This window comes from Gymnoscopelus microlampas, assembly GCF_963454915.1.
Source record: "Gymnoscopelus microlampas genome assembly, chromosome: 3".
NCBI classification, from domain to species: domain Eukaryota; kingdom Metazoa; phylum Chordata; class Actinopteri; order Myctophiformes; family Myctophidae; genus Gymnoscopelus; species Gymnoscopelus microlampas.
The window spans coordinates 30,007,714-30,033,322 of NC_139940.1; the positions used below are offsets into that span (position 1 = coordinate 30,007,714).

General features: G+C 40.5%; 2 protein-coding genes across 4 annotated transcripts in view; both read right to left on the reverse strand.

Annotated features, from left to right (window-relative positions):
- The window catches only part of LOC311042788 (F-actin-uncapping protein LRRC16A-like), a 93,797-nt gene extending 76,046 nt beyond the window's left edge, over positions 1-17,751 (reverse strand). For both annotated transcript variants that reach the window (XM_084053793.1, XM_084053792.1), the window contains exons 1-2: positions 17,273-17,751; positions 12,232-12,329 (exon numbers count right to left, since the gene is read on the reverse strand). In XM_084053793.1, the coding sequence (XP_083909919.1) occupies positions 12,232-12,329; positions 17,273-17,315 (141 nt within the window). In that variant the 5' untranslated portion in view covers positions 17,316-17,751. The remainder of the gene's footprint in view (positions 1-12,231; positions 12,330-17,272) is intronic.
- Positions 17,752-24,568: 6,817 nt separating this feature from the next.
- Positions 24,569-25,609, reverse strand: part of LOC311042377 (tumor necrosis factor receptor superfamily member 6B-like) — a 4,268-nt gene continuing 3,227 nt past the window's right edge. For both annotated transcript variants that reach the window (XM_084053071.1, XM_084053072.1), the window contains exons 4-5: positions 25,575-25,609; positions 24,569-25,129 (exon numbers count right to left, since the gene is read on the reverse strand). The exon at positions 25,575-25,609 is cut by the window's right edge and continues 53 nt beyond it. In XM_084053071.1, the coding sequence (XP_083909197.1) occupies positions 24,919-25,129; positions 25,575-25,609 (246 nt within the window). In that variant the 3' untranslated portion in view covers positions 24,569-24,918. The remainder of the gene's footprint in view (positions 25,130-25,574) is intronic.

Consider the following 25,609-nt stretch of genomic DNA (forward strand, 5'->3'; position numbering starts at 1 on the left):
CAGCAAGCTGGTGTTAAATAAAGTATGAAGTTTCACACAGTTAGTGGCTTAAAACCACAATACTCTGCAAAAAACTTTCATACTGCTGGCCTGTCAAATATTCAGGTAAAGAAATCTACACACATGACTACACAGACGGAACATTCTTGTCTTACACATATGCACTTGCAAAGAAGGACACATGTGAAACCACAGAGTGCACACACACACACACACACACACACACACACACACACACACACACACACACACACACACACACACACACACACACACACACACACACACACACACACACACACACACACACACACACACACACACACACACACACACACACACACACACACACACACACAAAATAGCTGATTTACAAGCTTACAATGTGCCACACAGTGGCACATTGTGAGCTGGTAGATTGGCTATTTTCAGAACGAGAAACTATGCGCACCCAAGTGCTCAGGCTTAATACTGATAAAGTTACCCGTCTGGTATCAGTTCATTTCAGCTCGTTGTAATCGAAGGAGCAGCTGATTTGTAATTCGCTAACAATCACAATGATACAAAAAGACAGTCAACATCCATAAAAGACATGAGTGCATTGTGTGTGTGTCAGTGCAGTCCTATACAAGTCTGTGGTATTGGTCAGCATTTTCTATGGTTTCAAATCCCAGTCCCTCTCACACACAGCTGGCGCACACTTCTGTTCTCTATGTTCAGTTACTCGTCTGATATATTGCATGTTCTTTTCATGTAAACTATATATACAGTATGTCATGAATTAGGCTTTTACCATTCAGAAATAGCACTGATATCTGACCAGACCAATGATAAAAGCTAGACAAAGACAATTGTATAAATATAGCTGCAAGCAGCGATAATACGGGGCCAGGAGAGAGAAAGATAAATGATAATTCCTTTAACAGGTCAGTTCATGAAAGTCCTTGCGGTCTTGTTTCCAATGAGGGCCTGTGAGCAATTAGGGGTTAAGAGTCTTGCTCAGGGACAAATTTCATTTCATCGACACATTTGCTGACGTGGCCTGGAATCGTACCTGGGTCAACCAGAGCCTCTGGCTCCCTAGGCGGGCTCACTAACCACTCAGCTATGGCCGACCCTGAGAGAGAGAGAGAGAGAGAGAGAGAGAGAGAGAGAGAGAGAGAGAGAGAGAGAGAGATGGAAACGGAATAGATTGAAGATAGAAACGGAATAGATTGAAGAGCCATGGAAACGGAATAGATTGAGTCATGTTTTTTGCAATTCAACTTAAATGAGTCTGCATCAAGTGAGGCTTGAACCGGCAACCTTGCGATCGTGAGGCACTCTTAGGTAGCTGCAACACTACCTATAGTGCTATAGCTTTGTCCAGGCTGATATTGTCTGTTGAGGATCACAAACTCTTGCCTTCTGTCATGACCCAAGCCCCTGTTTCACTAACACAAAGATCACTCGTTCACAAACCATTTACCAATGAAGAAATTGTACATCTCCTCAGAACCAAAACTAGTGAAAGTAGCCGATCTACAAGCTCACAAACCATTAGAAGTTGTCAGATTGTACATCGGCTATTTTCACAATGAAGTATGTTATACATTGAAAAAACATACTCTCATTGCTATCTGAAAAGTTGTGAGATTGTAGATCAGCTGTATGTAAAAAACACTCAATTAAGTATTTCATGTTATCTTTAACAATTGCAGATGTATTCATTGATAGTCATGTTGTGTGAAATGCAACTTAGATGAAGTCTGCACCAAGTGAGGCTTGAACTGGTGACCTTCAGGTTGTGGGGCACACATTTAAGCGAGAAGCCACCAACAGACAAGAACCTGTGAAAGGAGATCACACAGATGATACAGTTTCACGCAAATAGCTGAAAAATCCTGGGTTTAAGTGTTTTTCAAACTGCTCAAGATTGCGGACAATCTAAGGGCGGTGCTTACTGGTCAACGTGATAGATGTGTTCCTCATTAGTCAAGGCACATGTGTAAGCAGGTCTAATGGCTGTCGGCCAAACGAGGCATGACTTTTGCCTGTTTAAAGTTTCAATTAAAAAAAAATTGCTATAGCGCCCCCGTTTGACCAATTGGAGTAAGATTGGTTTCAGTGATATTTGGAATGGCCCTTTACATTTCTGCAAAGTTTCAAAGAATGGTAAGTCTGCATGTATGTGTTAGGGGCAGATGAATAATTGTCATAAAACTGCAATATTCATTGGCTCATTAAAGCTTCATTTTTTCACTTATGGAAAATATTTTGCAAAAGTTTTTTGGCATAGGTCCAAAGTTCATGTGTAAAAGGTTTCGTGCAGATTACTCAAAAATCCCAGGAGGAGATAGGTTTTAACTGTTTTTCATATAATTCCAAATGGTGGGAGATCTAAAGGTCAGAGGTCAAAAGTCAGAGTGTGAAAGTTGTTCAGCATGAAGAGACGCATGTGTGCATCGAAGTTTCATGGCTGTAGGTGAAACAGGGCATGAGTTGTACCTGTTCAAAGTTGGCATTTTTCAATTGAGTGCTATAGCGCCACCTTTTGACGAAAGATTGTGAGAATTATTTCTTGATCGTTTTTCATGACCATCTATCATATGGCCGAGTTTCATAAAAAGCGACTGCACGGTTCAGCCAGAACTGCCAAAAGTGTCAGAAGAAATGGAATAATGCCAATAACAATACGGGTCCATGCTGGAAGCCTGGCCCCGTAATAACTTCTATAAAGCTATACACTTTAAAAACATAAAGCCTCATTCTATGAGTATACTGGTTTGGCAAGTGCTGGGACAATAGCATTACGTCATCACCATATCAACCTTCATATACACTCAATTCATTCCATCAAGCACAATCTTGTCAAAGTCTGATCATAATAAATATTTTTTGAAGCACGTTTTAATCACATTGATATTTTGACAACAGAACATGATTATACATTGTTAGTGTTATTCCTGTTTACTACAACATGGAAAACAATTTTGTCATTTCAAACCCAAACAATGTCGACAGCCTCTGTGACCTACATACCACATTCAATTAACCCATTAAGACCTGAGGGTGATTCTAAAAATGTTTTCTAAATCCTAACAGTTTTCTGAAAAACGTATGTTGCTATATCAATGGTTCTGTCAAGGACCCTCAAAATTATACATGTATTTCTCAATACATTTCAAAACATTTTGTTCCAGGGACCCCCAGTAACAAAGATTTGAGTTAAAAAATATCTATATTCAAAGATTTGCACAAATGTTCACGATTTTTTTAAAACAGCAGATCTACAAGCTTGTATATCTGCTATTTTTAATAGCTAAAATGTAAAAATCATACAGATTTTTTCCTGGTTTTAATGGGTTAAAAACAATGTAACAACCAGCCATTGCTCCACACATGACCAACAATTTGATCATGTTTAAATACAATGAAAGGAAAGCGAGGACAATGAGTAGCTTAGCACATGGGTTCAAGTATATAATATAATGTAATTTGGCATCTTTGGTTAAAACCAGGCCATGACAAGTTAATGGCGTGGGATTATAAAATCCACACTATTAAATCCAATGACCTCATGTAGGGTCAATTACATTACAAAGACTGTCTGAGTGACAATCACACTGACCTATGGAGCTAATGAAGACAAATTACTGTGGGCGGGGCATAGAGGGAATCAGACAACATCATTGGTTAATATGGCTCTAGGGGGTTATAGTAGGGCATTGTGTGTTAGAAATACTGGTCCTTGCTAGAAATAAATCCCTATTTAGCTTGATTATGGGAAACATGAGACGAGTGAGACTGGTCAATGTGTCTCAGAGAGAGAGAGAGAGAGAGAGAGAGAGAGAGACTCCATGGGACCAGTGGAGTGTGACAGTGGGAGAACGAGGTGGTGAGAGAGTGAGAGAGAGAGAGAGAGAGAGAGAGAGAGAGAGAGAGAGAGAGAGAGAGAGAGAGAGAGAGAGAGAGAGAGAGAGAGAGAGAGAGAGAGAGAGACAGAAAGAGAGAGAGAGAGAGACAGAGAGAGTGAGAGAGTGAGAGAGTGAGAGAATGAGAGAGAGAGAGAGAGAGAGAGAGAGAGAGAGAGAGAGAGAGAGAGAGAGAGAGAGAGACTCCATGGGACCAGTGGAGTGTGACAGTGGGAGAACGAGGTGGTGAGAGAGAGAGAGTGAGTGAGTGAGTGAGTGAGTGAGTGAGAGAGACACAGACAGACAGAAAGAGACAGAAAGAGAGAGAGAGAGAGAGACAGAGAGAGAGAGAGAGAGAGTGAGAGAGTGAGATAGAGTGAGAGACTCCATGGGACAAGTGGAGTGTGACAGTGGGAGAACGAGGTAGAGGACATAATGAGCACATACAACCTCTCGACTTATCCTGAGAGTAGCCACACTGGGAATACAGGCACATGCACACACACACACACACACACACACACACACACACACACACACACACACACACACACACACACACACACACACACACACACACACACACACACACACACACACACACACACACACACACACACACACACACACACACACACACACACACACACACACACACACTAAAATCCTGTGTTAATTTAGAGAGTTGCATTGTACACTCAGAGAATGCAACCAAATGGACCTGTGACGGACCATCTGCTTACATTTGTACACTCTCTCTCTGAGCTACACATTGATAAATTAACACCGAGGATTTTACTGTGTTCACACAATGGCAACGGAATTACACATTAATACACTAATCCTTGCAGACAGACACATACTCAGAGTTCACTCCCATAACCACGCACACAATTCCTCCCAATTAGCTAGCACTCACAACTGTGCCCTGGCTGGCTAGTCACCATACAGACTAAACCACTCCAGGGCGAGGCTGAAAAAAGAGCAGAGTCTGATAACACGGTGTGGGTGTGAGGTGTGCTAAACTGGGCTCTCTATTTAACCTAAACTAGGCTCTGAATGCAGCTATGAGACTACTCTATTCTAATTGGCCACAGTCTGATGGGGCACATGAGTTTTTTTGCCACATGAAACCACTGTCGTATACACAACGTTATGCAATTTAAATGTACTCCAGGAACATATTTTTTGAGAAGCTAAGAGGCAGAGCTAATACAATTATGCAAGAGAGGGAGCAATGACTGTGTGTGCATATATCAGTATAATGACCAGCCTGTCTAAACAACATGACACAAACGTAACATTGTGTTGATGGGTGTGAAGCATACATACTGCAATACCCAGAATGATAATTGAACTCTGAAATTGTAAAAGAAATTGGCCCATACGGTCCATTCTGTTAGAGAATAACCAATAGTTATGCTGATCTTGACCTGCCTGGTTAACTCTCACTACTAGGACAGTTGGCTGACAGGAAATGGGGAGAGATGGGGAGTTACACGCAGCAAAGGCCGTCGGGATCGGGACTTGAACCCGTGAGGCCGCGACACGCTGTCAGGCTACATTGAGCCTAGACGCCCGGACCGCTATGCCAGTGGTCTGGGCCGTTAACTCTCACTATTAACAGACAAAGTGATTATATGACCCATCAGAGTTTCTGACTGCTTGAATTGCAGCTGTAATCTCCCCTTTAGTTTGAAGGTAGTTCAATAATTCAACATATGGACCCGTTATTATGAACAGACCTGTATTGATAGACAGTCTTTAGAGATTAAAACTGGGAATTGTATCATGTTATTTTCCATTGAATGGAGCAAAAGTCTAAACCCAAAAATCACCAACTCCTAGCTTCTCCTAAAAATACATTTATTTTCAAAAGGGAAGACCCCAGTATGGTCACTGTGGTTTTTGTCCAGACTCCGTTTCAGTTGTGGCTTTCAAAAAGCCTAAACACGAAGGAAGGACAGAGGGAGGATGGGAAGAAGGAAGGGAAGAAAGAAGCAAAGATAAATATACCTTTTCATACTTTAAGGAATAAAACACAGAGAAATGACTGTGAGCTTACACGTCCACATTTCATTTACACATACAGTAAGTCCTCAAAAACACACAACAAGTTGTACAATGCTCAAGGGTAAAAGTGTAATGCTAGTCTTTACTTTGACTGATTGACTGTTTGTGTGAGAAACAAAGCTACAGGAAGAAGAGGTACACACAAACACACATAGAAAGCAAAATAATGTGATGTTTGCTCTCCATAGTTTGAGGACCAACTAAATCTAAACATTTTGAACGCTAGTAGAAACATTATAGTGTGGCCCCTCACTGGATAAATACACAATGTAGTCATGAACATCTCCAGATTATAATAAATAAATTGCATAATGGTTTTTAAACCCCACCAGGCCGGACCGGCCGAAAGATTATGTTTTCGCTCCCGAGTCTGTCTGTCCGTCTGTGAACAGCTAATCTTGGACACCACTGGACACTCCCAGGAGGCCATGCAAAGAACCTCTACCGCAAAGTTTTCAAATCGGTCTCATGGTGGCGCTATAACAAGCCAATTCACATTTTGGCCTAGAACTCTTAAACCATAGGTCAGGGGAGGCGGAGCAAAATGTACAGTATGGGAATTGGAGTGTATTCACAATCATATACATAATTGATAGTGCCATTGTAATTAATGGGACATGGGAGCATGTAAAACAGGGCTCAGGATAACATGGGCTCAGCGCCTATTCAGCAGCCTGGTGTCCTGGCTGTAGAAACTGTCCCCTAGTCTGTTTGTTTGGCATTTGATACTGCCGTATCCCCTGCCTGACAGTAGCAGCATGAACAGATTGTGACTAGGGATGGTACTAGGTGTCTTTGATGATCCGCTTAGCCTTGGCTATGCACCGCAGCTGCTAGGTGTATATGTCATATTCAGTTGATTACGGTAAGTAACATCATGCAGAATCTACAATATTAATATAAGGATAACTAAGTAATATAGCCTACATGTAATACACAAGAGATGTATTTGTATTTTTTTCAGCGTGGCTCTGCAGGAGTCTAGCCGTCTAGCAGATGAAAAATCTGAAAGACCCGTTTTGTTTAATGACTATAGAGATACCGATTTGCGTGATGTTTGGACAAATTCTGTAGGAGTATTACAAAAAAAAAAAAATCGCAAAAATAGTCCTCCTGGTGACGCTATAGCAGACCGATCTGACAATTTCGGGGCAGAGGTTCTGCTCTGGCATCCAGGGAGTGTGCGTGCACACTGCACAGTTTCACTGCGATCGGCCCATCGGTGCCGGAGATTAGCTGCTCACAGACACACACACACACGGACGAATGGACAGGGTGCAAAACATAGTCTCTGCCGTGCCTTCAGCCTGGTGAGACAACTCTTGAGCCAAGCAAACTCTTGGTGGAGACAACAGTTGAAGGTAACTTTGTGATATTGTTTGGTTAAAACAAATGTTTTTTTTGGTTAAAAAGTTAAAGCTCTATATGCTGATAGTAATCATTGCTATAGTGTTCAATAATGGGGGGGGGGGTCTCCCCATCTCTCCAGCTCTTTAATAAACAGAAGGTAGCCAATTTGAGCCAATCAGGAGAGTGTACCTAAAGTGTTCATCAGCTTCAATTTTATTGTATCCCAGACTCCCATAATTTTCTCTGCTCACTTCTTTGCGTCATCACTATCACTTTCAATTTCACATATTTATCCTGTATCTTGTATGAGTTTTCTCTCTCCGGATTGGATAAAATTGGTATCCCGACTCGAAAATATGTTTTCCGCTTACCAAAGAGCTGGGGAGACAGGGAGACTCCTGTTACTGAACAAATACTATATATAGTATATAGCAAGGATTGCTATCAGTATATAAAGCTATTTAACACTTATTTTAACCAAAATAATATCAATTACTGCTCCTTTAACTTTTAGTGACAGTCTCTGGCTTGGACAGAAAAAAACTCTTTATTTACACTGGAAGATCAAGGGGAAGTTGGGGTTAACACAGACCTCCCTACCCCTGTCAAGTGGTCCCTCTATCTCTCTCTCTCTCACACACACACACACACACACACACACCAGCCTCAGCCATAGTTTGAGTTGGCAGCTGGCATTTCCTCAGTAAATATGCAGCTTCTCCTCAGTGGGATTGCAGTGCCAAACAGGCGAAAAACAAACGGGCACATACGCACTCATCTGCGTCCACACATGAACACAGCCACACACTGTAGTTAAGCCTAAAGTAATTCATAATTTGTCTCACAAACACATTGCTTGTCAAAAACAACGGCTGAAAAGCGAGACTCTGTGTCAAGGCTAGGTGACGACATATAATAAATACAATATATAATATTAGACTTTAGGCTTGCCAGGGCGTTTATGGTATGTCTTTGACTTCATGGATCTCTCTAATTTTTCAGCTTCCTGCTTCCATGATGATTCCCCCCAGCCCCCCCCCCCCCCCATCTCTTCGTCCTCCCTAGAGTGTGTTTGATAGACTGATGTTATTATCTCTACCTCCTTCACCCCTCCGCCGTCTTCAAAGAAGAGAGATGAGTGTATCTATTAGGCTTTAGTGTACTCAAGACATGCCGCGGGCTCCTCCGCAAGAAGAAGTGTGAAGCTCAGCGGGAAACAGCGAAGCCGTGTTTGACAGGCAGATAAACTGATCGTGGGAATAAACCACATTCCTTACTTCACTGCTTCATTCAAAGGATTTAGAATCACAAATTAAACTCCTTGCATGATTACATTGTCATGGGATGCTCAATAGGTTGCCATAGAAACTCATCTGTAGCTGATCATTTTGGTGATTTGAGTGACTGTTGTCTGTGCTTAATACAGTAGGCGAATAGATAGCGCAACATTCTCAAGAAATTAAAGATTAAAATTACACTGAAGTTTGCCATACTGTCAAGGCAAAACAAACCTGCGCATAAATCTAAATAAAAAATTCAAGATGATTAATTTGAGGAAGAAATCTCTCCTTAGTCCTTAGCTGGCTGACAACCAGATAATATATTTTTTTAAATAACTGTGTATGATACTTACCTGCTAAGGAATAAGAGAGACAGATCAGGCATTCATGATTAAGTACAAATATTAGATAGGCCAAAATAAGTGGGAACTAGAAAAAGTGCTCCTCGGAGCACAGGTCTCCGCCAGGTCAGGTAGGTTATTGTGGGCCAGCAATGTTCAGAATTTGCCAATCAGGCTGGAATATAAAAAAAACGTACGGAACCATCTTGATCACTTGACTATAGAGATAATGTGTACTGAGTTGCATGATGTTTGGACAAAATTTGTAGGAGTAATATAAAAAAGAAAAATCTGCCTCCTGGTGGCGCTATAATAGGGCAATGTTAAAAGGGTAGCGTTTGTTCTTCAACGTAGTGCGAATGTGCGTGCAAAGTTCCACCGCAATCGGACGCTGCGTTCATGATTTGTGGCATTTTGTTGAAAACGGGCCACTCCTGCAAACTTTAGATGTCAATGTTAGCCATGACTATAGAGATCATGTGTACCGATTTGCGTGAAATTTGGATAAAATCTGAAGGCTTAATCTCAGAGTATGTGTTTTACATAAGTCGGCCTCCTGGTGGCGCTATAAAAAGATAATGTGAAAAATACAGGGCAGATGTTTTTTCTTGGCCTCTAGAGAGTATGCGTGCAAAGTTTCATGCAGATCGGTGTAGTTACAGTTAAAAATGCAAATTGGCCTTTTATAGCGCCACCATGAGGCTGATTTGAAAATGTTCAAGTGCCATTTCTTCCTCGGCCTAGTGGGAATGTGCGTGTGAAATTTCACAGAAAGCGCAAAATGCGTTCATGATTTGAGGCATTTAGTTAAAAATTGACCAATCCTGCAAACTTTGGAAGCCAACCTTAGCCAATCAGGATGGAATATGGAAAATCAGACAGATCCGTGTTGATCACATGACTATAGAGATACTGTGTACTGATTTGCGTGATGTTTGGATAAAATATGTAGGAGTCATTTTAAAAAATGGGTTTTGCACAAATCGGCCTACTGGTGGCGCTATAACAGGGCCATGTCTGGCCATGTCGGCCTGGCGGAGACAATTATTCAGTTATATTGTCATAAGGTGTCCACGCATGTTGTAATTCACTGTTTAACTATTTGAATACTGAGCAGACTGATGCTGATCTTTTTACTCATACTGTGAAGTAAGTTCTTTTTTAAACTGCATATTAAAGCATGAAAGAGACAGCACTTTTCATGCACCTTCAGACCCCCAATTGGATATTGATCATGACCTTCCTGCTGTAGAGAGACAGATAGGCCATGAATTCATGACATTCTTACATGGCGAAGGGCTTTTGAACATGCAGTACTGTATGTATCAGCAATATAAACTGCATTCACTTTTTCTCCCATTCTCTCATTCTCTCTCTCCTCACCGCTCGTGTCTCCAAAGACACACAGAGACATTATTATTATTATTATGCAATATATGGATAATCTGTCCCAGTCTCATTAATGAATGAATCAGCAATGTCATCTACCACGTTGAACGTGTTGAATTCTGATGGATTTTGATTGCAAGCAGATGTGATACCATCTATGTATGTGGGCAAGCATCTTAATCCGAATGTGCTCTATTAGTAAGGAAATATCTGCGCTACCACTGCACTGGATTCAAGACCGTCTCGGGGCTCGTCTACGAACAATCACTTTTTTTTCTCATAATACGTAAAACAGCAATGTGCCGTCAAACCACACCTCATTGAAAGCACAACACGTCCATGGGTGTGCATAAGAGCACAAAAACATTTGGTCACAATCCAGAAAGTAGTTTTCTAAATATCTTGTGTGGTACGATTGTGTTCGACTGACTGATTGACCAATCAACCAACTGACATCAACCAATTGAATAAAATTGAATTGAATTGATATCACCTTTATTTATTCTGGTTGGTCAGGGACAGCATCGTGAAGTCTCTATGTCATTCTCATGCTCTGTGTCGGGATGGAATTCCAGAACCACTCTTCTGGAATTCTTCAGTTCCACACACAGAAAGAAACTCCTACACTTATGCATTTTTGTGTGATACATGTGTGTGTGCGCAGACTGCGCACCACTAGCCTCTGTTAGCAGCTCCCACATGAGAACATTGTTGTGTGAGAGCCACACCAATCCAGTTTGCCACAAACCAAGCACTACAGTGCGTAAAGGCATGGCTGCCAACAAACAAGCATAGATGAAATGTAACTCTGGTGCCACAGAAAAAGCCACAAAAAAGCTGGGTTGAAATAACAGAGGATGCATTGTTGCCAACATAGCATGTTGAGGTATTGGAGAAATACATCAGTACTGACACATCTTTGATGCATGTTGTATCAAGTTTCAACAGACGTATGAAGCAATGAGTAGATTCTAGCCTTCGATGGAATGGTTAAATTCATCTGGAAAGATTATAATTAATAACATAATGCTACTCAAACTGACTCATTACCATTGGATTTCAAAGTGAAGCTGCTGAATGAGTATTCCCTACAGACTGCAGTGTCTCCAATGATCATTTTAGCAAGCATACTAGGTGTGAATGTGAAAATCTTGCCTCCGTCCTCCTTCCTCTGTCTGTCTCTCCCATGTGTCTGGATGCAGTGTTTAAAATATTGAAAGTGAAACATAGATTTTAAATCAAAACACAACAACCTGTTCAACAATGAGGGACATAGAAGGGAACTTGCCGTCCCAGGTCTTTTGTGAATGGCGATAACTCAGGACTTACACAGGCGGGATGAACCTGTGTTCAATATCCTGTGTTAAACCGGGACTTCTGTGTAAACGGGGTACAAAAGATTCTAATTCCAGCAGAGCTGTATACCTATTCACATATGGTATTTCTGTCAATTCCCCACAGAGCCAAAGCCAATACATCTCAAAGGTTTAGAATCTATAGCATCATGCACCACATGTAAAAGGTTTAGGTTACAACGTCTGTTCAGACAGTAATTTAGTGAGGGACTATTTCTCTCCCAACTATCTCTAGTCTAGTCTGATATCCCTGTTCAGCCCAGAAAATGACAATATGCATTTTTAATGGTCTGCAAGGTTGTTAATTATTCAAGAGTCGTGATTTTACTGGTCTGTGGCTAATATTTAATGGTCTGAGGCTGAGCTGTTATTTCCAGCTAAGCTAGCCAGCCACACGCACGCGCACGCACGCACACACACACGGTGTGTGTGCGCATCACAAGTGAGAGATAAAAGCACGGTTTTTCTTAATGTTGATTAATGGCCATACATAGCAGAGACAGATAGAGATTCCCCTCATTCCCCATGAAGTGGAAGCAGTGTAACTTACCAGAACTCTGTTCTCTGTCTTGTCTCCTTTGATCTCCAGTTTGACTCTCCTCCTTAGTGACAGCTTCACCTTCCTTCCCACTGCATCCCTAACACTCTCTACATAGAGGAGAGGCAAAAAGAAGAGAAGAGATTTTCAGTGATATACGCATGTATGCATACAATTTCACTTACACGCTGAGTGTTTGTTCCGCTGTTCGGATTGATTGTTCACAGTCACACTCAGGAGAATCCTGCACAGCCAAAGGAACAGGCTTAGAGAGCAGAACTGGGTCAGCTGCATTTACAAGCTGCTTCTCGGTGTCTCTGACACACACACACACACACACACACACACACACACACACACACACACACACACACACACACACACACACACACACACACACACACACACACACACACACACACACACACACACACACACACACACACACACACACACACACACACACACGTTTAGAATGTCTATCATTGTATGGAGATCACTTTCTTCAGCCTTGATAATGAACAATACAATACTTAACAAAGCCAAAGTAACACGCAAAACCTTAATTTATTTACTGGCTGCTGACACAAACCCCATTGAAAATAGACTCGTCCCTCTGCAGCAGTTCTGTGATGGTATGATTCAAAGCCCAAAATGGGTCACAGAGCTGTCTGGTGGTTACCAACACAAGGGTACTAGCCTGTTTAAATTACATGGATCCTATGATATATTCAGTTGGAGTCTTAGAATGGGGGACGGGTGAATGGGGCACAAGAATAAAGCCATGGACCACATCAGTCTAAACACTTCATAGTCTATATGCAACTTTGTATATATCGTTGTTGTTGTGCAGAAAACTTGTATCTCCATATTTCAATGAAATAATTCAAGGACCCCAACGGAAACAAGTCCGCAAGGACTTTTTTGGTCGGACCTTTTAGACAAAAGTATTATAAATGTAACTGTGTTGTTTTACATTCTTTTACGAAATAAAAATGTCAATCAATCAACTTTTTGTGTTTTTTTGTAAATGAATGCCCTACTTCATCATAAAAGAGTGTTGCACAAAAGTAGTGAAAATAGCAGATCTACAAGCTCACAACGCAGGAAGTGTGGAGATTGCAGATCGGCTATTAGAAGAATTATAATAAGTCACTGACTTTTGAATTGTATTTGTAAAAATCTATCTAAAACATAGTGTTGGTGTTGGATTACCTCTCTCAAGCAAGTTTAAAGTCCCTGCAGCTTGATTTTCATACAGTATATGTCACTGACTTTCAAATTTTGTTTGTAAAAATGTATCTAAAACATAGTGTTGGTGTTGGATTACCTCTCTCAAGCAAGTTTAAAGTCCCTGCAGGTTGATTTTCATACAGTACAAAAACATTTTGCATCCTTCCAGACAAAATAAACCATTTGCTTTTGGAAAATGGTCAGCAGTATTGAAGTATACAGTGACTTCACTTGTAGTCAATACGCTAAACATGCCAGTATGATCTTTTAACCCATTTAGACCTGAGGCCGATTCTAAAAATGCCTTCTAAATCCCCCAAAATGTTCTGAAAAACTTTGTTAAATTACAAAAACGTTATGTTGCTACAGTATATACTGTACAGGAACTGCAACAGGAACCCCAAAAGCGGTTCCCGTCCTGAAAGGTATAGTTACAAAAAGGGTTTCCCGCCCAAAATGGGTTAAGAGTCCTGAACTGGCTGTACTGCATCATTCAGAAAGGCTACAACTGATTAATACAAGCATTATGCCAGCAGTCATGGCAATTTGGTTCCATTTCAGTGCAATAATGCAAAACTAACCAGAAATTGAATAGGGGATAATGGGTAAGGCATGGAGATGACACCCAAAATGGTCTTGTTAAGCTAAAGCTTTAACATAGGCTACATTTTATGAGCCTGTAAAGTCTGTGCCTAATTTATTGTTCTTCTTCCAATCGAGGGCTCATAAAGTAGAGCCTTGGTTTTCTGAGTTTTAAGATTTGGAGGAAACATTCTTGTATATTTTGTTTGATGTGCAAAATAGAAAAACATATTTCAGGATGGATTTTTCTTTGATGTTCTTTCACTGGTGTGTGAGTAATCCAAATTCTGTCTGGGTCATGGTGACTCACTTGCATTTGGCCTGTTCGTTCAAGTAACAATCCAGTGGTTTAATTATTTATCCAGTGCGCAGGTATTACAGGATATGTTGAGCAAAATGTATCTCTAGTGAAATAAATAAATAAAACAATGAATATTGCTTAGTTGATATATACGAGCCCTGGCCTGTTGTCCTTTTATATTCAGTGTCTCATCTAGACATTGGCATTCATACATTAAGTGTCTTTGTTTAACCATTGTACCAGGATCCTGCATGTAGCAGTGGTTAGAATCTGGATGTTGTGCTGTTGTAAACAAGCCCTCTGGCAGACACCCTGTGCCCAGAGACAAAGGCTAACTTGTTCACCCTTATCAGCAGTGCTTTACTCACCGTGGTCTGCGCTCTGCCCATGTCTACCCCTCTCCATCGGCATCTCCCATTCTCTGAGCTACAACCCCACCGCCACTTGGCTAATTTATTCTTTGCCAGCAATCCGTTTACTCACCACTTTCTCACCTGCTCCCCTCAACACCAATCAGTATCTCATTTCATTCACAATTAGCCTACTCACGGACACATCGTCATGCACAAAGAGATAGGCTATCTAGCTGCAGGTAACCTCTGCTAGCCATCATAGATATCCCCCATCACAAATCTATAATCCATTACAGAAAATGTGACATAGTCGGATGGAATGATCCGCAAGGCGGGAAACATGAAATCGTGCAAATCGAGGAAGGTTGTTGGTTTGTTTTAAATTGTTGTTCTTGTTTTCATTTCTTTATTTTTTCATCTTACACAAGTTTACATTTTGAAGAATGAACTCAATATAACACATGACAGCAGTTTTAGGATGACAAAATACTACATCAGTTTGTCCGTAACCTAGTAGTAGTAACTGCAGTAAGAGGTCTGAATAACGTAGATCGTTGACAGGCTTTTTCTCATGGTTTCTTGATTTGAGGTTTAACCATCATTCAAATATGTATATCTTCTTCCAACTGTTTTCATATTTCACTGTATGACACATCATTCGAAAGCTTACAATCTGCACTTTCATAATCTGAAAATAATTGAAAAATGACCATGCCCTATATATGCTTGCTATATCACTCCTAAAGTGAATGGGCCTTCTAAAGATGACTTCTCTGAAAAGGCACAGCAAAAGAACCTGGTGAACAGCTGCTTGCAGTAAAAAGTGGGACTTTTTCGATTCTTACATCATTGTGGAATTCCTTGTACTTCCTTGTACTATTCCTTGCATGATGGAAGGAGTGACATTGCATAACTCATTGAGGATGCTGAGTCACTGATAGACACCAATGGCTGCTTCTCACAATGACCGTTTATACCCATCTGGACAACAGCACATAACATCATGGCTGGTTTAGTCAGTCTATATGTTATTCGGTAAACATCAGAAAAATTCCCTATGAAAGGAAATTAGGATATGGGACATACAGTATGTGATAGAACTCAAAACCAAAGAGGTCATATGCTTCATCTCATAATGGCATGGAAATAAATAATTATGGCAAAAAACATACTGGGTAGTCATTCCCTGCTCTAAGATTTCCACCCTTCCAACCTAATTTAAAGCATAAAATGGAAATAATTGTTTTTAAATATGTTGGCTGGCCAGTGTGTATTTTTACTATCAACAAAAGGTATAAAACACTTCGGTTTCCAAGACGTGATTAACACAGTTTAAATATAAAAACGCTGGAAAAACAGCCTGGGAAAACACCAGCCTGGGAAAACCCATGATGGTGTACACACACACCATCATTCAACACATCAACAACATCCCACCTCTCCGCTTTCTCTGCCTTTTCTTATCATTTCATTGCCGTTAACTGAAACTTCCACATTCTGGGTTTGGGTTAGAGTTAGGGTCTGGTCTGGTCTGGTCTGGTATGGTATAGCATTGAATATAAAGCACAAGGAAGAATTGTCTTGTTTACTGTCACCCCAGGAATATTAGCTGATGTTATGCACCAGCTAATGGGGATCCTAAGAAACTCAATAAACATGGATTGTGGCACAATGACATGGTACATGGTACATGCATGGCACAAACAACAATAATTGAGTGTGGGAGTGGCAAACTGACAATTGTTCAGTCTGTGAGTCTGTTCAGTCTATGAATGTGACACTGAGGAGGACCATGTGTATCTGTGACTAAATTAGTTGCATATTAGCCTCTATACATTTTTGGTCAAGATGAATTAATTCAGTGGATAGCAATGTGAATGTGATGTGAGAGTGAAAGTGGTACAGAGAGAGACAGCAATAAGAGATGACTTGTGCTTGTCCAATATTGCACAGAGGTGTCAAAAGCTGAGGTAGGCTACTGTGGTGCCACACAAAGAGATTGGGAACTAGAACCACACAATCTGTTTCGGGACTGGAGTCTAAACTGCATGAACGTAATTGCAGACCTTCTATCCTGCAGGGCAAGTTCTACATCATTATGATTCTCAACTGAGATGACCATGATGATCCTACAAATAAAAAAGACTGGGTGGATTTGTTGGGCCATAATAATAACCCTATAATGCGATGAGAGACTGACTGCTCTTATTTCAACTAGGGCTTTCCTCGCATTACATTTAATCTCACATAGGCTATAATTCACACATCATAGGCTCACACTTTCTATTATGGTCAGATCACCACCATCAACAATATCTCATGCTTTGCTGTCATTTCAACGATAACAATGGCCTCGTTTTCTATAAAGATTCAGAGAAACAAACAACACACATTATTCCACGAATAAGCCTATACTTAATCTGCTGTCTATAATAGTCTTTTCCACTTGTGCCCTATACATTGATCCATGTCTAACTGTATCTTTGTGGGATGATATCCTACACATGAAGCTACAATAAACCCAATACATGGGCTATTTGAACATCGTTGGGGGGGGAAAGTGAAAATGAGGCAATATCCTTACCCAGCAGCTCTTTGGGAACATCTGATGACACTTCCTCGCTCATTTTTGCTGGGGTGTGTGTTGGTCAATAAACAATAATCCGAAAACAGAAACACTATGGCCAACGCATTGAGATGCTTTAGAATAACAGTATGGAGAGATGCAGTCCAGGGGCAGAAGTGTCAGGTGCTGTGTAGTCCCAACGGTTACAATGTAACCGTTACATGTCCCTCTCTCTCCTTGCAGTGTCCATGAAATCAATGTATCCACATGTATCTAGTCTGATTGCAGTGTCCATGAAATCAATGTATCCACATGTATCTATTCTGGACACATCATCTCCATCCGTTGTTTTACAGCACCCTGTTTCTCACACTATGCATAAGAAAAGCGTCTGGATGCTGCTGGGGAAAAAACGCTAGAATCCATTTAAAGTCATGCTGAAACCCGATAAACTAGAGGACTAGACCACTGTTCGCCACGCTCTCACACACAGTCACACTCACACGCCCTCTGTAGTGTTGAGCCTACCGTAAAAAGCTCTTGCTTTTGGCAGCCAATTGTAAAGAGCGGGGCCCCTCCCCGATCGGTGATGCGACAGTCAGTGAACCGTGCATGTCGGCCTGCTCAGTGAAGGGGGGGGGGGGCGGCGGCGTCACTGCTGTTTCTAATGTCACGCTGGTGCTTAGCTCCAATCGGAACCTCCCCCTCCGCTGTATAGCTCCGAGATGAGGTTCCACTGCGTCGGGTGCCGGAAGAGTGCGACACTGGCGAAAATTGGCCAATATTGTTGATTATTCCTCTTTTCTGCACATCATATCCAAAAAGTAAAGGTTGTCCATCCTGCTCTCAGATGATTCAAATTGTAGCGGTCAAGAAAATCTAAGCGACGGGATGAGACAAGCGTTTAAATCGCTTTTTTAGTCAGCCCTTGGCCAGTCAACCCACGTCCGCATGCTCTGTACTGCTCCCGGAAAACATATGGCACAGGCTGACTAAAAAAAGCGATTTAAACGCTTGTTTTAGCCCGTCGGTTAGATTGTCTTGACCGCAAAAATGTAAAACATCTGAGAGCAGAGGGGAATGGGAATGCCTTTACTTTTTGGATACGATGTGCGGAAAAGGGTAAGAATCAACACTATTGGCTTTTTTCACCGGTGTCGCACTCTGCCGGCAGTACGCTGTGGAACCTGTTGGGGCTCAGAGGAGCACCAGGAGGCCGAGAAATGACAAATCGTGACAAATCGTTTAAAGATCCTTTTATAACAATACAAGTTGTATTCAAATCAAGCTTCACTTGTTTCAGTAAAAGGTCTACGTTTTAAAAGGCCATGAACTCTTTTTATTTTGATCATTTTCATGCATGGGCAATGGGCATGGATTATGCCAAAGAGTGAATGAACATATTTTTTGTCTGATAAAAAAGTCAATCACAAAATTCTACTAATAAATATATGAATGTAAGATTTTAACACATGCATGGATCTATCATTAAATGATTGTTTAAGGAAATGTGTTAGACCAACTGTATTATTACGTTTCCTGTTTCAAGCGACGTTTCAAGACTTTGTATGTTTTTGTCTTTCTTTTTAATGTTTTTGATAGGCAGCCTACCTTTACCTTCCCTGACAAAATGACAAGGGCGACATCTAACGGTAATTCAGCAGTACTACATTTATCGGATTGAGTGATTTCACATCAGAGATGGGTGGAGTGTCTGGAACAAACTCCCAGAGCAAACCCCCAGAAAACTACAGGTCTGATGAAACTAATTTATTTAAAATCACAGCTAAAAATCTGCTGTCTTTTATTCAGGTTTGTTCTTCTATTACTGTAATTTTACTATCTTATATTTTTTAATATTTACTTCTATAGTTTTTATTGTATTCAAATTTCCTTTTATATTGTGTTTTTGGCTCTGTATTCTGAATAGGTGCTAGGTGTTTAACTTCTTAATCCCCCCCCCCTAATTTGTACTGAATTCAAATATCCTTTTATAGCCTAATGTGTTTATTTAGCTCAATGTTTTATGTAAAGCACTTCAAATTGCCTTATTGTTGCAATACATGATGTGCTATACAAATAAACTTAGAAGTTACTGACTGAAAATGGCCTGAAGTAATGTACAGTAAAGTATAGATGATTTGAACATGCTTGTACATTTGACATTTAAGGCCTAATATTTCTACAATTGCTACAAAATGTTACAAAACCTGTGAATAGCCAGTGATTATGGCCAAGAACAATCCAATTTAGGTCTGATAATGATATACTGTACCTTGAATGTTCAAATCATGTATACTTACATTACTTCAGATCATTTTCCTAATGTTCCCCCCAAAAAATACATTTTGGAATTGAGCCCACAATTGTTAAGAGGCCCACTCTTCCTGTATCTGTTTCTGTACTGTGTTTCCAACACTCAATATGTATTTAATTGCTAATAAGTTGATTATTTAGCAACAACATTGGGCATTTTGCTGGGCTCGTCCACAGATGGCCCACAGATGGTTGTAAAGATAACTGCAAGTGACCAAGTGATATAGTTACAGCATTTGTCAGCCATGTGGGTACAGTACAGCAATGTAACACACTCCCTCGCATCCTCGGCACAGAGATTTGTGTCATTTATATAAGGATAGTGGAGTATGATGACCTCTTCAGTCTTGGATCGAATGTTCAGGTTACTGGTTATGACTGTGACTCAACCAGAGTCCTGTGCGGGAAAATTATATTTGCTTGCTGTCAGAGAGGAATTTTCACAAAATAAAACCCAAACTTATTTGGAAGCCTTCATCAGTGAGCCTCCCACTGCAGATCAGTCATCAGGACCTCTGCAAAAGGCCCCTGCTGGCCAATCACAGCGGGGAAATGTCACTTGAGGGAATGAGTGTACTGACCTCTGATGTTATCTGTATCTCTGGTTGTGTGTGTGTGTGTGTGTGCGTGCGTGCGTGCGTGCGTGCGTGCGTGGGTGGAGCCCAAAATTGAAGTAAATGGAAGTTGTATTGCTTGTTGTATCTTCCTGCCCAGGACCACAGACAGATGCAGATTAGCTCTATAGCTAACTCTGACCCAGTGCTTATGTGTGCTTGCCTGTTAAACAAACAAACAAGAATGATACTAATAGTGGTACTGTAGTAATGGATGTCTTTCCTACTCATCAAGGTTTGAGGCCACAACCTTACCAAACAGTCACCTTAACCACACGTGTGTACGTGTGTGCACGTGTGCGTGCGTGCGTGTTTGTGTGTGTGTGTGTGTGTGTGTGTGTGGGGCTTGTGTGTGAGGGGGGAAATCCTTGTGAGATACACATCTGTTATCAAGATGCTCTAGCTCTCTCCAAAAACTGTTTATCAAATAACTGCGCCTGAGTTTACTGTACCTTTCTGAGTCTTGATTGCCTGTTTGAGTCATTTTAAAGGTGAAGGCTCCCGCTTGACCTTTAGATCTCAATCATGTTGGGAATGGACACATTGCGTCGTGGACGGGTATATAAGGTGTACGGTTGGCAGCCTGTGACATAGGCAAGGACAGGTTGACTGATGGACAGAGGCTGGCTGATAGGTGAGTGCCCATCTACTATCAATACTAGATTACTGCTAATAATAATACATACGTGATACTACTGTTGATATACGTTACTATATTACTACTACTAATACAAGATTTCTACTACTACTAATAACAATAATAATAATAATAATAATAATAGGCATTAGGCTATTAATTACTTTTTGTGCTATTATTTATTATTTTGCCATGATGAACATTCGTAAAACTGTAATGAATGCCATAATAAATCTTTCCTGTATTTTCCAGGATGCTTTGCACTGTGGGCATGGGCCTGTGGTGGACTCTGTGGTTCAGACAAAGCGTGTCTCATGGAGATTCAGAAGCAAATGGGTTCTAAGATCGCTGTGACATATGGAGAGGTCACTATTTCTTCTATTCTATTAAGTTCAAGTTGTCTGTATGTGAGTTTGCCTGGACAAATATGCCCATATATGGACTGGACATGCCCTACGTCAGCGCAAAGTGGTGTTTTTAGGAAAAGTTGACGTCAGAGAGAGTGAGGGTGGGGCACACAGACAGATTCACAGACGCACAGACAGACAGACAGACAGACAGACAGACAGACAGACAGACAGAAAGAGACAGGAAGAGGGAGAGAGATAATAAAAATAATTCATTACTTAAGACTTTTTCCACACAGAATGTGATGTCATGATGAAACAAATGAATAATATATTTGTGCCAACAGGTGCTCAAGAATTCATTTGCGTTGTGTAAAACATTTAACAAGGTAAACTTCACTACTATGAATACGTACTATTATATCTGTTAGGACTATTCTTTCTTTCTTTCTTTCGTTTTTCTCCTCCACTAAAATTGCAGTTCCCAAACTTGGCAGATCTCACCCACTACTCAGACAAAAAAAAAGAAACGTTTTTTTTGATTGGCGTGGCACAATAACCATGAACATTACGTTTAGAGTTTTGTCCAACTAAGTTTATCATTAATCCTTCTACAAGTTTTTAGCAATTGGCATCAAATTGGGCACGTAGCACCAAGCTGGATTTTTTTTTAAGTAAGACCTTCTCAGGGATACACAGGTCCCTGGGGTGAGGCCAGTGTCCAGTTAAAGGTTTGTGCATGTGGTATGTTTACACATTCTTCTGAAGGCCATTTCATAATGGAACTCACTTTGCCTTGAAGATCCAAAATTCAAGATTTTATTTGTTACATGATCATCCCATATGCAGGTACATACAGCTCCTCGACATTGTGGAAATGATGATGTTGATGATAATAATAATAATAATAATAATGATGATGAATTCCAGCAGATACAACAAGTTTCCCTGCTTTGCAGAGGAATCCTAATAATTCCAGCTCTTCTTTCAGACATTTACACCTAAAAAATGCATTATGAAATGGGCTCAACGGGCCCCCAGCAATGCCACCACAGAACTCACTGCTGTTCACCAGGACCTGCGGTCAGCTTATAATGTATGTTACTACTGCTATACGACTACTACTACTACTACCACTTATACTACTACTACTATATTGCACTTGTAAGTCACTCTGGATAATGCCTAAATTGTAATATTACTTCTACTTAAGAAAGTAGGTAGCTGATATATAGCACTTTTACCTTAGCGCTAGGTATACTCTTGGTTGCTTGTTTTTGCAGGAAATGCACTTATGACTTCTGGTGATTAGTAGTTTCGTTCCCTACCTATGTTGAATGCACTTATTGTAAGTCGCTTTGGATAAAAGCGTCTGCTAAATGACTGTAATGTAATGTAATGTAATGTACTTTCTACAAGTACTGTACTACTGGCTTCTGGCTGAACTAGTGTGACCAAATGTCCACTAGTGCTGACATTGTGATGGAAACTGATGTCAAGCATATGCAATAAATTACATTTGAAAGTAAAATGTTGTCATAATCTTCCAGGCAACAACGGAATGCCAACAATCCCATCCAACACATGGGATCCAACCGATAGCAAGGCGGAATTGGAGATGTTGGTTTATCCGCTGCTGGTACCATTTCATGATTATCAGTCTGGACTGAGAACCATTTCCTCTGAACTGCTTTGGCCATCAGCGAACAGCATCAACCGTTTAGTTGATGTTAGATTAGTTGATTAGCTACCAAAGAGGAACTGATCAGGTGCCAATGATTATGAATAACGTTTATTGTTTTACTGAATATTTGGTCTTGTTGTACCAAACACTTTTAAAACATGATGTTATTGAAATATGTACAGCATGTTTTTAAAACATATGTTTTTATATAAATAAAGTGTATTTATTATTACTATTATTATTATTATTATTATTATTATCATCATATAATATGCAGTATGCACCTCAGGCAGTACAGGTGAAAGTTGTTTTGCCTCTGCTCTTGATGTGAGTATATCATGGGGTCCAAGCTGCAGTGCCATACAGGAATATGCTGATAACACAGACTCTGTTCACCTGCACCTTCATCTGGACTGTAAGTTTGTCATTGTCCCATACTCTCGCTGTGAGCTTTCCAAAAATAGAGGCTACTTTTCTGATGCGGCAGCTGAATAGATTACTGTCTGTTCTTGTGTGTAGGGTAGACTAGGTGATGTTCCAAACATTGTAGATTGGTCTATAATAGATGCTATTGATGGATCAAGGTTGCTCCTCTCGAGTAAGGAAGTGATAAAAGCACACTTGAGAGACATGGGGAAAACACCAGACTGTAACAAGTTATTAACAATATTCAGTGTCATTTAAAAGACAGTGAGAGACATGAACAGTTTAGTGCAGGGGTCTTCAGCAGGGGGTCAGGGATCCCTAGGGGGTCCTCAGAGTTACTACAGGGGGGCTGTCAAATCTTTGAGTGATAGGAACTTTTTTTTACATTAATATCTCTAATGTGATCCATTTTTTGAAGGCAGGCAAATCCTTACATATCTGAGGTTAGGAGCTCAGTGGAGATTGATTTAGTAGGATTTAACATTTCCAATTGTGGATGTATGTATCCTATTTTTTTAATACAAAACATTACAAAACATAGGCCTATACACACAACAAAGTAACCACACAGAACATATACAAACTCCCCCCACCCCTCTCCCGCCAGGCTCAACATAAAGAGATGTACGATTGATGTGATCATTTAATTTCTTATTTATTATTATGAGGTGTGTTTTAATAGATTTCATAATAAGTCTGCAGCTTGGTATTTTTCCATTTGCGATCCTCTTTCAAATACTTACATTTTCCCCATTTCTATTCATAACACTTGAAGAATGTCTATTATGAACACATGAAAAGTCCTCCCATTAGGCTTGTTTAAAAAAAGTATTATATTCTATTACTTTATTAGTCTTTTCACCTGTGTCAAGATAAATTAGTTGTTTCCAGATTTTTTGCAGTGACAAAAAAGGACAATGATGACACCTCATGGTGATTTAGTAGTCCTGAATTGAGCAGATTTCGGTGGTTTTGAGAGTGCTTTATCTGCACTCTCAGCTGTTTCAACAATGTAATAGCCCAGTACCAGTCACCTGTCTCATCATTGAGACACAAAACAAGCCAGTTAGCCTTGCAGTGAGGGACCCGCTGGGTTCATACCAAGGGCAGTACACCTGTCCTCATAGCGGACAGATATTATTCCATTTATGCCTCACAGTGAGACAAAAACGTAATATTTTAGTTTTTCTTTATTACATGTAAACTGGGGCATTGTTCAGTTTGATATAACAAGCCATAAAATGTATTATTAAACTCAATTTGATTTATTCATTGTCATCATTATTTCCTACCTCACCTACAGTAAATGTGAATTCACCCTCATGCAACACAGGTTTGCATAACGCATTAAATAAAATTACAGTTCTATCAAATCTAATAATGACATCCATCATGTTTATGTATTCATCATGTTTAATACCTATATCCCTGCTCAAAGAAATACGCTTTCACAATTGCCCCAAAACCTGTCCATGTATCGACCCTTTAAGGCAGTGAGGTAGTGGGTTGTATGGGTGGAATTACATTTGCTAGATGGTTCAAAAATGTCAATGATGGTAGAAAATCTATTCAAATATTTCCTGGCAACAAGATAATCCTGTGTACTGGCTCAAGAGGTGTGTAGGCTACTGTAATCCCAATTAGCCACAGTGTGGGGCATTTTTCTCAATCTCCCTGAGCCTTTTTTCTAGTCTGTCTGCCAGCGAGTTGAGCTTTGAAGTCCTCAGCATCTCTGGGATTCTCTTCAGCTGTTCCTCTGGCGCCTGAGTCAACCGCGCTCTGATATGAGTCAGTAGAGGACCACGTTCACTGGGCAGAGCCACATTCTCCTCCCCAGCCATCTGTGCATACCTATTGGAGGGTAGGAGAAAGTTTACAAAATATAGTGTGTACATCTGTTTAAGTGCATTTATGAATGGAGAGGAACTGAGAGGCGTGGTGATCAAGGAGAATAAGGGCGGCCATGGAGACGAGAGAAGATGAGATGGGATAACAAGTAGATCAAGCCAGGGGGAAGGGAAGCAGGCATGTAATATGATGATACAAGCATGTAAAGAAGGTTAGAGCAGGAGAGAGCAGGGGAGGGGAAAGTAGCTTAATGGTGAAGAACATATTAGTGGAAGGAAGATTAACAGAGCAATTAGTTATTAGGTGTCTACACACAATGACCTGGATGGACAGTAATGTGAAATGCAGGCAGTGCGTGCTTTAAAGAACATCCCAGATTGCCTATTTAAAATTGTGACTTAAAAATTGAATGTCAGAGATTTTAAAAGTTAAATGTACTGGTTCATACCTGGAGATAAACGCCTTCATCTTCACCACACGCAT